Below are 13,671 nucleotides of genomic sequence, written 5' to 3'. Positions count from 1 at the left end.
ATGCAAAATATGACTCTTCTCTGCTTATTTGCATGTGACTCTGCATTTGTTTATAAGTGAAATGAAGTTTTCACAGAAAATGGGGAATTCTAGAAAGGACATGACCTAAGGGGGTCAGCAGTTTTAAGGGTTTGATCACTTTTTTGTAATGTGTGAAGGGCAGGATATTAGGTAAATCACCAATACACATCTAGTAATAGTTCTGCTCCGCTTTCTTGATATGTGAAGTGAAGCCTCCTGTCTTTTACCTCATCAGCCTGAGATTCCTGACCATAACATGGCCGCAGATGGAGGGTCATGTGATCATGAGGGCGATTATTCATGGACCGATAGAGATCGCTTCACTTCACATATCAAGAAAGTGGAGCATAACCAGTAATAGATGTATATTGGTAAATTACCTCATATCCTGCCCCTCCCCACACTCACATACAATACAAAGACATGAGGTAGAGTGGCCATTACCAATATTTACACACTTATACGCTATCCACACCATTTAGGTTTTTCCTTGTCCTTCAGACTCCCCAGAATCTAATCTGTGCCACCTCTGAGCGAGCGGGTCATCGGCTTGAACTGTGGCTGTTTCCTAGCAGTGGGCCTGAGTAGCCACACTTAATCTCCTGGACATTTATAACCTTGTATATTATAGAAGTCCTGGGAGTGGATATTGTTTAGACTCCGGCATGTAATCTGTGTGCTGTGTGACGGCAGAGAAGATTCCCTGTCTCCGTGCAGGATGTTTCCTTTAACACCCTTCCGTCTTTCCGTCTATGGGCTTCTGCACGGACAAGGATGCGGAGGATTCCATAGTGAATGGTCTGAACTCTCACATGAACAAAAATAAAGTGACTTGTTACTATACAGGAAGAGGGGACGTGCAGGACTCAAGAACAGCTGAAGGCCATCACATTGCATATAGCCATACAGTTCTTTTTATTCTGTAAAAAAATTAACTTGTAACATACAAAAGCCCAACATAAAACCATGGTTTCCCCTGTATGGGCTTTCTGCAGGGGGAAATAGACTTTTGTACGACCCAAAACAGCATCCGGATGTACAGTATATAAAGAAAGGGAATCTATAAGCAGTTTTGGCCCATACAAAGCTGCAGACAGTGTTTAGTATTGACCCTGAGAATACCTGTAACCATACCCTTGTATGTAGTAAGTAGCAGCAGGACTGTGAAAGGTGAAATCAGGATCCATCATGATAAACCACAGACACTCACTCATAGATCCAGGCACTGTGACTGTGGTATTCTTCTTATATTTCTTATCTATCCTTAGCCTCCTTACTTCTAAAACTTTTAAAGTTCTGCTAATGAGTCAGAAGTGCTATGAGGGGCACTACCAAAGCCCATCTGTGCTGTACCTCCACAAACTGTTGCACTGTGGGCTGAAACTTTCTCTGCTGCAGTGAGATTGCATATGGCAGTGTAACAGCCTATGAAGCTGTAGCACAAAAGGGCTCTGTATAATGCGCCCCAGAGCCATTCAGGATTACTTGCACAATGTTAAAGTACATTTTTGAAGGAAGGAGACGATGGATAACACTTATGTGAAGATTACCACAGGCACAGTACCCGGGTCTATGAGTAAGTGTCTCTGGTTTATCATGATGTATTTTCATGGTAGATTTCCTTTAGTCTAGATCCGCAGCTCCAGTAAGGGCTCTAAGGTGTCTTTCATCCTTAAAGGGCACCAACCATAAGATTTACTGATGGTAAATGTCCCAAACTTACTTTATCATTACGTCTGCCAGGGGATGACCTTGCTTTTTGAATATAGATATTGGGCCACAGCTAGTGAAGTACCTGCGCCAGTTTTCTGTCAGACTTTGCACTTTATTTTATATGCAAACTTCTTGGACATGTATTTAAGATCCATATATGTGTTGCACACGACTCATTTGTGTTGCAGCTGCACTATTCCCTAAACAACACAAATTTTATCACTGAAAGTGGCGTTCACGCACAGTGGGACCGTGCGCCACATTTATCATGCAGAATGTTGCATGCCCCATGTTAAAGGTGCAGCAAAAGAAAATTGGTGCACTCTGTCAGAGCAGTGCAGGGGGCAAATCCTGAATCTGGCGCCCCCTGCACGCTACACAGGCAAACTGCACATAGTACGGACAGCACTGTTATTGATAAATATGCCCCATTCTCTTCAAAAACGCTTTATAAAATTATTCAAATGAGCCTGAGGTGCACCAGCCTGCATCACCAGAGCAGCTCCGTCACCTGATAATATATGCACGCCCCCTCCATTTGCATTTCAGCCTGGTCCCGCCCACTGATAGTGATGTCTGCAGATTATAATGAGCAAGTACGTTTGGGGCATCTTCCATCCCTAAATCTGATAGTAGAGGTCCTTTAAGAGCTTTCTGCTGTCTTCAGTAGTCCCCTCTGCTGTATCCTGCTTCCGGTTGGATAATGGAGCTGCTCCGTATAGAGAGGAGAAAGCTCTTCAGGATGAAAGATTGACAAGAGCCATTATGGGAGATCCACATCTGAATTGTGTCTGAATAGTTTGTTATTCAGCTTTTAACTCGCACACAACGGTAAAGATCAAAGCGCTATCAAACACCGTCTACTTATTTTCATGGTCTAAACTGGTAACCAATTCCCTTTGAACAAGTAAGTCCAGGGGTAGCCCAAAAGCTGGCAAAATAACGTTTAAATACAGTGAGGGGTTAAAAAAAGCAAACAAAGAAATCTGTAACTTATAAAATATAAAAATAAATAAAGTAAACAAAAGCCAAGTGACCTATTAACAACACGGACAGCAGCAACAAAACAAGGACTTGCAGGGGTTCTTCTTCTTGTATTTCACGGCCAACTTAAACTTTTCATTGGTCTTCTGCACGTAGTCCTCTGTGTTCCTTGTGGCCATTTCTATGTTGTTCAGAGTCTCCCCTTGCTCCTCTACCAAAAAAGAAATCTGTAGAAAAATGTCCCTCAAATCTTTGATCTGATTCTCCAAGCTGACGAGCTCCTTGTGCCTCTGCTCAATCTCGTTGAGTTGTCCCTTGGTGATGTGGACCTCGGTGAGAAGGTTTTCGTTGAACACATCCCATTTGCCTTGTTCGACCATTTTGTTGACTTCCTCCTCGCTGACCTCTTTGCCGGCGACCTCTAGTTGTCTTATGATGAAGGTCTTACACTTGGCCTGCTTGCTGGTTATCGCCTCGTTATAGCGGAACATGACGGATTGGAAGCTGCGGAATAGGGCCGCATGGTGATGTTTTAGGATCCTGGTGAGACTGGATGACGACCCTGTCTCGGTTTCGGCCCTCTGAACCTCCTGCGATAAGGTGTCCAGTCGGTTCTTGATCCTTTCCGCTTGGACCTTGATGTCCTGTGTCACGTTGCTCTCCTTCTTCAGGACACTGAACCTTCTCATTGTGGAGATGAGAACTTTTTGTTGCTGTCCAAACTTGGTCACATTGTCTGACAGGTCTGTAATATCATTTTGGATCTTCCTGATTTCGTGTAGGTATCGCTCGATGACGGGTTCTCGCTCAAATACTACAGTGTGTTGCTGGATATCTCCAGCTTCATCTCCAGTGTCCTCCTTAATCCTCGATTCTTCCATGTCCTTTGCTTTCAGCATCAGCTCTTGAAGACGATCCCTCATCCTTTACAGATTTGTAATTTTATCCAGATGTCTACGGCCCTAGAAGCGAGATAAAAGACACATTACTAGATGGTTTGGGAAATTTTATTTTACATTAACTTAGGCTTCACTGATATCCTTGCTACCTCCTCCTTGTTTTACAGCCTTATCCTTGGCTACTCACTATTTGGTGTCATAGGTGACCACAGTATGTGTTTCCCAAGTGTACATTCACATGGCCGCTATGGGGCCCCGTGATCATGTGACCAAATCACGGCCCCCCCCATAGATCTCTATGGCTCCCGGTTATGATACTATTATGAGTCAGGAACTGTGACCGCTTGTCTTCCTATGGAGGAAGGAGAGGTGAAGAGTGCTCACCCCTCCCCCTCTCGGACCCTTGCTCGCACGGGATCCGGCCATGTGAATGAGCCCTTAGGCTGGGCAGGCACTGGTCAGCGTGCTACAGAGGAGGAGGGAGGAGAGCTCGGACCTCCTCCTCCCGGACCTGTGCTCGCCCGGGTATAGATAGACAACTAATCCTTTCCACCTCTTAACCCCCCTCCATATATGAATATATGAGAATAAGTATAGCTAAGGTCAACGTGTAACATGGTTCCTGCTATAATATTTGGAGCCTTTGAGTGGAAAGTCCTATGTGACGGTGCCTGTCCCCTGGTGTATAAGCCTCTGCAGATTTATTCCTCGGACATGTTCATTTATTTGCCAGCTCCTGCCAGGATATCGTAAAGTTCATGTGAAGGGCATGTGAAAGTAAACTTGTGCTGCTATAATAAAATGTCTGAGATCTCAAACTTCTCTGTACTAGATACAAGCACATGCTTCTGCCTAATATGTAAGTCCCAGCCCTGGATAGGTCCTCTTAAAGGGGTTGGCCCCATGTTTTTTGTAATGTACCGAGGGGAGGGGAGGGGGGGTGCAGGATATTAGGTAATTTACCAATATACATCTATCAAAATTCTGCACTGTCTTCTTGATATGTAAATTGATGGTCTGGGGAGGTTGGGGGCCATAGTCTGGTCTTTGAGGGTGGGCAGCCTCCGCTTTGGTCTGGCCAGGAAGGGGGTGGCGGCCTCGGCTATAGTTTGGTCTGGAGGGGGGTGGGGAGGGCAGGGTGGCGGCCTTGGCAATAGTTTGGTCTGGGGGGGGGGGGTTGGTTTCAGCCTTAGTCTGGGGTGGGGGCGGAGTTGGTGGCCTCGGACATAGTCTGGTCTGGGGAGAGGTGGCCTCAGCCTTAGTCTGGTCAGGAAGGGGGCTGCGGCCTTGCCTATAGTCTGGTCTGGGAGTAGGCAGCCTCGGCCATAGTGTGGTCTGGAGGGAAGTCAACCATAGTCCAAACTGGGGGGGGGGGGGCCATAGCCTGTAGAATGAGTTTTTTGAGGGGACAAAAAAAAAAACATTGTGCACCCTTGTTTAATCCACAATTACCATAATTGGAGTGATTTTCTTGTATAAATGGACGCCTATTAACATTATATATGGCAATGAATTATTAATCTTATGGAAAATTGTTGGTGCGGCCTCAGCCTTCATGTACTTAATCAGTTTGGTCCCTGTGCGTCCCTCTTACCTGATGGGCTTGGAGGGATCTTGCGGCTAGCGATGCCGCAACGACTGAGTTGTATTATTCAAAACTCTATACCTTTTTTACGGTACTTGTTGTATAGTTCCCTCTCCTGGGCTTATCAGTCCCTGCTGAAGGACATGGCAGGGACTCTCCTTAGCAGCAAATAATGTTAGAGTTCACCCTTAGCCACACACAGCGTGTAAATAATGTGGAGAATGCCTTTAACGTTGGCCGCACACATGAGATAGGGCTCTTACCTAGCACCACTGTGCATGTGTGTGTTCTGAACAGCTCTGATAGTGGATCTCCACAAGAACTGGACCGTGGCACAAGCGACTCCTCTGCAGAATCTGCAGCAGAATCCAGAGGGAAGTAAGAGAGAAATTCACCATGTATCACATGTGCAGACTTCCAGGATTTATATCTGCTGCAGACCTCACGCATCTATTGGCATCTTCAGACCCCATAATAAATAATTTTCTAGAACTATGCTATCTTGGCAGAGGAAATCTTCCATGAAAATCCATTTTGATAAGGCAGCGACACCTGCTCATAGATCCAGGCACTGTGACTATGATAATCTTCTTCTATGTGTTATTTATGGCCTCCTTCATTTAAAATCAACTTTTACAATTATGCTAATGAGTCTCAGTCCCCTCTCATTCTGTGAGATTACATTTGTCACGGAGAGAGGTAAGTGATGAGGGGGCAGTGTAGCAGCCTGTAATTTTTTTTTATTTAAAAGGAACCTGTCACCAGGGACCTCATTTTCACTAAAGAAAGGTTGCAGGAGGCCATTACACCAGCAGTGCACATTTGCCTTTCTGCCTTCTCTAAGCATTTGCATTACATTATAATTGTGTGTTATAACTTACCTTGCACCATGACAGAATCTGTGTAGTCCCAGGGGTTGGGCTTTGGTTTGGATGCATTTCAAAAACAACATGTGACTAATCTGTTCTGCTCACTCCTCAGCTCTCAGGAGCTGTACAGGAGCACAAAGGTGGCGGCTTAGAGCTGAGAAGTCTGCAGTACAGACGAGTAACATGTTGTATATTGAAATTCATCCAAACCAAAGCCCAACCCCTAGGACTACACAGAGGATTCTGTCAGGGTGCAAGGTAAGTTATAACACACAATTATATTGTAATGCAAATGATTAAAGAAGGCAGAAAGGCAAATGTGCAATGCAGCTGCCTTGGGCTTCTGTAACCGGTCTTTAGTGAAAATGAGGTCCCTGGTGACAGGTTCCCTGTAATGTTACCCTTGGGGGACTCTTCGGTTGGGGCTCTGTCCTTGCTCAACACAGACAACCGAGTTGCATCAAAGTTTGCATCACTCAGTTTTCGTGGCTCTGAACCCTGTGATCAGCTGGTATGTATTACTGGAGGGGGATGCGACTGATGTCTGCTGTCTAATAGGGGATAACGCTATGCTAGGGGTCTGGCGACTGGGACTGCTCGGGGTAATGAGTCTGTAGGACGCCGGCTGTAGCCGCCCTGCCCTGTCTTACTATACAATCTCCTTCTCCCCATTGAATATACAAGGTAAACACGCATTGTCTTCAAGCTTAAGTGGTGACCCATATCAATGCAGATTGGCTGCGCAAGTTTAGTGTTTTGTAAATAAAGTGTATTGTGACCACCCTCGCCCCACCCTAGCGTCTACATAATAGTCCGACATGTGTGCGGCCTACACAAGTCATAGATAACACACAGTCACATCACACTGTAATATCACGGCAGGATATTAGGTAAATTACCAATATAAATCTATAAATAGCACTGCTCCGCTTTAATATGTAAGGTGAAGCCTCATCAGCCAGAGATTCCAGATGGAGGGTCATGTGATCTCTGTGTCCATGAGCAATCACCTTGCCAGGCCCCTATGATAGTATTCATGAACATATGATCAAGGTCCTGGCAGGGTGATTGTTCATGGACAGTTAGAGATCACATGATCCTCCATCTGCGGTCATGTTATGGTCAGGAATGTCTGACTGATGAGGTAAACGGCAGGAGACTTCACTTTACATATCAAGAAAGTGGAGCAGAGCTATTAATAGATAGCTTTCACATGACACAAATTGGGGGGGGGGGGGGGAGAGCAGAACTATTAATAGATAGCTTTCATGTGACACAAATCTTGGGGGGGGGGCTGTGGGACGATCCGACGGATTCGGACTAAGGGTAGGATTTAACATTCAAATTTGTGTCGCAAGATCAAGCACTTACATGCACCGGGAAGAAGAAGGTGAACTCCGGCGGACCTGAGCGGGGAGCGACACATGCAGGATATCAGGCGCAGCATTGTCGGGGATGGAGACTTGGACAGGTAAGTAAATGTGCCCCAATGTGTGTTGCTAGCTCTCGAACGCAAGCATTTAGATCTAAACGCATCTACGTTCATGTGTGACTCCTCCGCGAGGCACTCGAATTCTGTTTTAAACGCAACGTGGTCCCCTACTTAAGAACACCCAACTTACAGACGACCCCTAGTTACACATGGACCTCTGGCTGTTGGTAATTTACTGTACTTTAGCCCTAGGCTACAATAATCAGCTATAACAGTTGTCACAGGCGTCTGTAATTAAGTTTTAGTGTTCATCCCGGTTCTTATGACAATCCAACATTTTTCAAAACGGATTGTCACAGAGACCAAAAAAAATTTTGTCTGGGGCTACAATGGTAAAGTATACAGTTCCAACTTACATACAAATTCAACTAAAGAACAAACCTACTGAACCAATCTTGTATGTAACCCGGGGACTGCCTGTACTCAATTTTATGCTATATTTTTTGCATCACGTGCCTCTTTTGGTAGACCTATCCTCGGGCCTCATTCCCACAATAATACACTTTGATTGCGTTGTGAAACGCGTTGCAGTTGCTTGCATTTGATCAGAAGCCGCATGTGCTTTGCCGCGCTTTGAGGAGTGAAAAATATCGACATTTACTTAAATGCAAGTTGGTAAAAATGCATCGGCATTTTAGGAGATGCTTCACCAGTTTCACCTTCTTAGTTCGTGCGCAATATGGGAATGCAGGACCCCTGAAAACACGTGTGGGAGGAGGGGGGCATGCAAAGCAAATCTATTAGTTGTGGATGTTCTGCTGCAGATACCAGAGGTGAAATCCTTTGCAGCAGAGTCTGGATGAAGTCCACAGTGGATATAACTCCGCACCACAATCCAGGCCAAATTCTGCCAAAAATTCAGGAAAAAACCCGCAGGTGACCTATGTAGAGCCACCATAGATTCGTCCACAAGTTGCAAATTCCATTTATAGAGGAGAAATGTTCCTTGAATCCACAGATGTGTCCACAAACTGCAGAGTCTCAGAGATCTTATATTTCACGTAATAATATCTATACGATTATCCCAATCTAAAGCTGGTACAAATCACATATGGGGCCTCTTGTTATATAGAGATACTAAACATATAATGTCATCATATCACATACACACAGTCTAGAAAGAACAGCTTTTCTGTGACTTCATTAAGTTTTTTATGAAGTTCTCAGAACTGATAGTTCTAATTATTAAGCCAGTATTCCTACTCCAAACAAAGCAGCCCGGAGTGGCTGATAACAGGGAACAACACCTCGCGTTCCATGTCAGAACAAGCAGAGAGAAGACGTATTTTTGGCAAAATGTTCCTGTTAGTCACTGTAATAAATTGCCACTTACCGTTCCAGCTCTCCGGATGTCGTCCCCTGTTATGATATTAGGAATCCATGTTGGATATAGGTTTGTCTCTGGTGGTCCAGTGACCGGGGTAGGCGCAGTACACACAGTGTGAGGTTTTGGTGGAGAATGACCTAGTGCTTCACATTCAGCTGTGACAGGGCTGAGTATACGGAGGAGTGGCAGCCTGTACTCCGGCCACTCACAGCAGCTCCATCCATTGTCTTATATAGAGGAAGAATGCTGCCGCTCTGCTTTGTGCAGCGCTCAGGGCGGGACGCTGCCAGTATCTGCTTATTTGCATATGCATAGATGTAGCAGAGCTCACTTGGCACAACTCATTGTGTAGTCACCTTGTGTTGTTTGTGGGTTTAACTTGAGACTGTGCAGAAAAGTTGATGATGTATCTAGAAAGACTTCCAGGGGGATAAAACTTTGTCATAAAAGTCACCTGAGAGAGGACAGACACGTTGGGATGTAGACTTAAAAGTGATCACTTATCCACTATCCTACTCGTCATAGAATCTGTTTGTAGATTTGCCATAATCTGGAATTTTTCAGGAAAATTTGAATCTTTTCTGCTTTTGCTTTGGACAAATGGCAGAATGTGGTGGGGGAAAATGGGGAACAAAAAAAAATGTGTAAAGGAAAATGAAAAATGCTGGGCACGTAAAGCTTAGATGGGGTTTTAACAATTTCCTGGACAATTAGAGCAACATCCGTTATGACCGAATAGATTTCATAATATTTGCCGAACCTTTATCGTATAGAATCTCTAGTCGCAAGTATGTGGGTCCTAGATTCCCAAATATATCACACCCGTGCACCACAAATATCTCCGAAGGGAGATATTGCAGCATTTTTGTAAGGGTGATGGCACACGTAGCGTTTTGAACGCGTGTTTGAGCAGTTTCAATTAAAATAATTTGTCAAACCTGTCAAAAACGCATGCATTTTTTGACAGACCTCTTAAAATCAGGCCAAAAACGCCACATGTGCCATCACCCTAATATGTCCTTGAGGAAAAATCTGAAAAAATATATGTACCGGTATATTAAAAACAAATCTGTACAAATAAACCCACAGAACGTTCTTATATCTTCTGCCGCCTAGATGTAGGTTTTTAATACAGCCCCTCCATACACACACATTGTTCTGTAAATCGATCCGATGGCATATGCGCGTTTTGAATTTTTAAAAATTCTGAGGTAAATTCTGAGGTAAATTCTGAGGTAAATTCTGAGGTAAATCTGCCTCAGGCGTTATAAAGTTACAGGTAGTCAGACCTTGTTATGTTGTATGTTTAGCAGCCCTGAACAAATGACTAGCTCAGCTCTGCTACATCCGCCGTCTATTGTTGCTTTACCTCATAGGAAAGCTGAATGTTTTCACTTTTTAATGTCCCTCTTTGAAATGGTTAAAGGGCATTTTCTGTCAGCAGACGGATATATCAGACCGGTTGGGCTGGTTCATACATAGATGGTTATACACGGGGAGGATAAGACAGGGGAAGTGTTTGTGCCCGCTGTTGGTTTAGATGCCAGTCCTCAACTTCATGGAAATTTACAGTCAGTGAAGTATAAGCAGAACATTATATAATATAGGTCACGGAGTATATCCTATACATTATGTTACACATACATCCGATCTGTACACCTTGTGCATATGACATGGATCTCTGTATTTTTACACACAATTTAACATTTAAGCATTCCCTTTTTTATATAAAATCTCCCCTGTGTACCTATAAAAAGTGAGCAGCATGTACAAATATGAGGTATATAACCGTATGGCAGTCGTGAAGGGGTTAGAGAGAATAATCTCCTCTTTCAGATCACATCAATCCTGTGTTTCTGTGATCTTCAGAAGCAGAGATACATACATTTGAAACAAAAACAGGCGATTATTGGATTTTTATCTGCTCTCAAAGTCTGAACACATTCTGATGTGTTTATCTATCTGTATCTCTGGTTCTGTAGATGACGGAACCACAATCCTGATGCTATCTGAAAGATGAGTTTCTTCTCTTTAATATGACACTTTCAAGGTAGTATAGAACTGAAATTAGAAGCACCTGAAATGACGCTCCCCTTGCAGCCTCTAAACTTGACTCATCTTGGACAAATATGACTCTGCACTGCTCATTTTCACGTTATTTTTTTTTTAATCTATCTACTATTTTGTAATTTAATCACTTCCCGGATGTGCTTTAGCTTTGTTTTAGCCTTGAAATATTTGTAGGTTATTGACGTAGACAGTGATGTGGATCATCTCTGTGGCCTTAACACAAGGCTGAACATGGCCGGGAGCAGGGTGACGAGCTCAGGACTCAAGGACCCACCGGGGTCTTATATACTGACCACACGGAATTAACTTCCATCACATTGACGCCATGCAATAATACATTTTAGGATTGCTCTTTGGTTCTGCAGCTACAGTATATGTATGCGCTATAAATACAGATCAGTCTGATATACTGATACTTAGATGCAGCCTCGTACCCGGAAGCCGCCATGTCCAGCCCAGCTTCCAGTATGAGCACATTTCTATTAAAAGCCATTTTCTTATCAGCCATTTGTTATCAGGCGCTCCTCAGCAAAGCCAACACCAGGCGGGCGGTGTCACCTTTACTGACGTGACGTAGATATCGTGCATCTGCTGTGGCCACTCACATCAAATGTAAGCTGCTCATACGTTATCCTCGTGACTTGACTATTGGGGGAATTTATTAAGTGACTTGATAGTAAATAATTCTGTATCCACAAGACAAGATCTGGGTTTCAGATGGTTGGGTTCCCACTGCCTGAGAGTCTCCCTCCTGAATAAAGTGCCAAGTGTCCTCTGCTATGTGAAATCTCTCCCGTATACCTATTAAAAAAAAAAAAAAAAAACTCCTCCTAAAGTCATGTGAAAATGAGCAGAGATGAGTCATGTTTTATCTGAGATGACTCTAGTTTAGAGGCTACAGGAGGAGAGTTAATTTAATCTTTAGTTCTATAGTACCTAGAAACATGGTTCTCATGTCATATTAAAGATAAGAATCTCCTCAGATTTCAGCTGCAAAACCAGAGATCCAAACAAATATATGTGTGAAATGGATCTTTCGACATATTATGCCGGGGGATTTATCACAATATCCTACTGTATGATGGTAATCCACCTCTCCCTTGATATATCTGGCGAACAGCAGAGTTGATGGATGATTCACTGCTAGCCCTTCCTGGCATAGTATTGCGGTATAGCCTGTGCCAGTTTCTGGTTATGGGTAGTGCACAGGTGTAGTCCACGAATGCCACATGCCGGGCACCCCACCCCCAGGCATGGGGCTCCCTTCAAGCCCCTCCACGCACACCCCACCGTGTGCAAAGAATTGCGACTAATTCAGGGTTTATACTCCAGAAAACCGGCATACAAGCTCTGAGAAATCCCTTGTGTTTATAACTGCCTGTATTTTCAGTTCCGTAGCTGACAGAACCACGAACATCATGTGATTCTGAACTTTAATATGATACCAGCAACATGTTTCTAGGTGCTACAGAACTAAAAAAAAGAGGCTTCTCAAATCACACTCCCCCTGTAGCCTCTTATCTTGAGTCATATATATAGTCATATAATAATATATATATAGAGTAATATAATATATATATTATAGGTAAACGTGATATTTCTCTAATAACTTCAGACACTCCCTGAGGGGTTTTGTAGTTTAATGGGGTGACAAAGCCGCTTTAGGTTTTCCATTATCCTAGCCATCGCACCCCTAGCGATCTGAAATCATTCTCTAATTTCATTTGATGGATAACCCCTTTAAGTGGCCTTGACCCCTTATCCTGAGAATGGAAATCTGTGGCACCCACCGGCTGGGTCACATTGCGGCTATAACTTGTGACACTTTTCTGGTGCACAATATATAGTAAATCTGAAGTAAAATAGTTGTGTTTTTTTTTTTTTTATCTCCGTTGTGTAAGTAGCCCCTCTCCCATCTATATGAGGAGACCCCCGCCTTATCCAGACCAGACTGTTTTGTATTGTGAATGAAGACCACCCCCTACAATATTGGGACTGTACATGAGGTCACTTGTTTGTGTTTCGGTTCCTCTATGTTTACACTGAGGTGTCAGTCCTTTCATGATGTCACATGATGATGATGATGACGGGCGGGTGATGTGGAATGTTTCCTTCTCTATCACAGTCAGATGCTGAGTAAGGAAACAACAGATGCGTCACATTGTCACACTGTGTATTCTCTACACATCACCTCCATGTCCCCACCATGTGCTCTGAATATAATCCCATCACACTGTTACTGGGGCCAACTTAAATGATAATGCCCTTTAACCCCTTCGGAACCAAGGCTTCAAGCCCCATTTTTCAAATCTGCCCTATGTCACTTATAACTTCAGAAAACGTTAACATCTCCAGGAGATTTTGAGATAGTTTTCTTGCGGCACATTCCACTTCATGTTAGTTTAAAAACTTGGATGATATCTTCTGCGTTTATTATGAAAAAAAATGGAAATTTGGAAAAAAAATAAAATTTAAATGTGCAATTTTGAAAGATTGTCAGCTTTCCAGGCAAATAGTTATAGCAGCCAAATAAGTTCAGAACTAACATTTCCTGAATGTCTGCTTGTTATATCAGCAAGTTTTTATGCATTTCTCTATGATGTTATGAGGCTTACAATGATAATTTTGGGTGTGTTTTTTTTTTTTTCCACATTTTTAGTTAGGTTTTTAGTTAGGTTTTTGAGTGACTGTGAGAGACCTTAATAAAAGTA

At 43.4% G+C, this 13,671-nt stretch overlaps 2 protein-coding genes across 4 annotated transcripts in view; one reads left to right on the top strand and one right to left on the bottom strand.

Annotated features, from left to right (window-relative positions):
- Positions 1-13,671, top strand: part of ARL13B (ARF like GTPase 13B) — a 35,900-nt gene that overhangs the window by 9,884 nt on the left and 12,345 nt on the right. The window lies entirely within an intron of this gene.
- On the bottom strand, positions 2,136-9,271 carry STX19 (syntaxin 19). The gene is made up of 2 exons (XM_072138518.1): positions 8,897-9,271; positions 2,136-3,680 (listed from the first exon to the last, which is right to left on the bottom strand). Exon 2 carries the CDS (start codon positions 3,639-3,641, stop codon positions 2,775-2,777), a length of 867 nt encoding a protein of 288 aa, XP_071994619.1. The 5' UTR covers positions 3,642-3,680; positions 8,897-9,271; the 3' UTR covers positions 2,136-2,774.

The sequence above is a fragment of the Engystomops pustulosus genome, chromosome 2 (assembly GCF_040894005.1).
Source record: "Engystomops pustulosus chromosome 2, aEngPut4.maternal, whole genome shotgun sequence".
Lineage (NCBI taxonomy): Eukaryota > Metazoa > Chordata > Amphibia > Anura > Leptodactylidae > Engystomops > Engystomops pustulosus.
The sequence above is the reverse complement of the archived record's forward strand: the minus strand, read 5'-3'. Positions and strand labels throughout refer to the sequence as shown.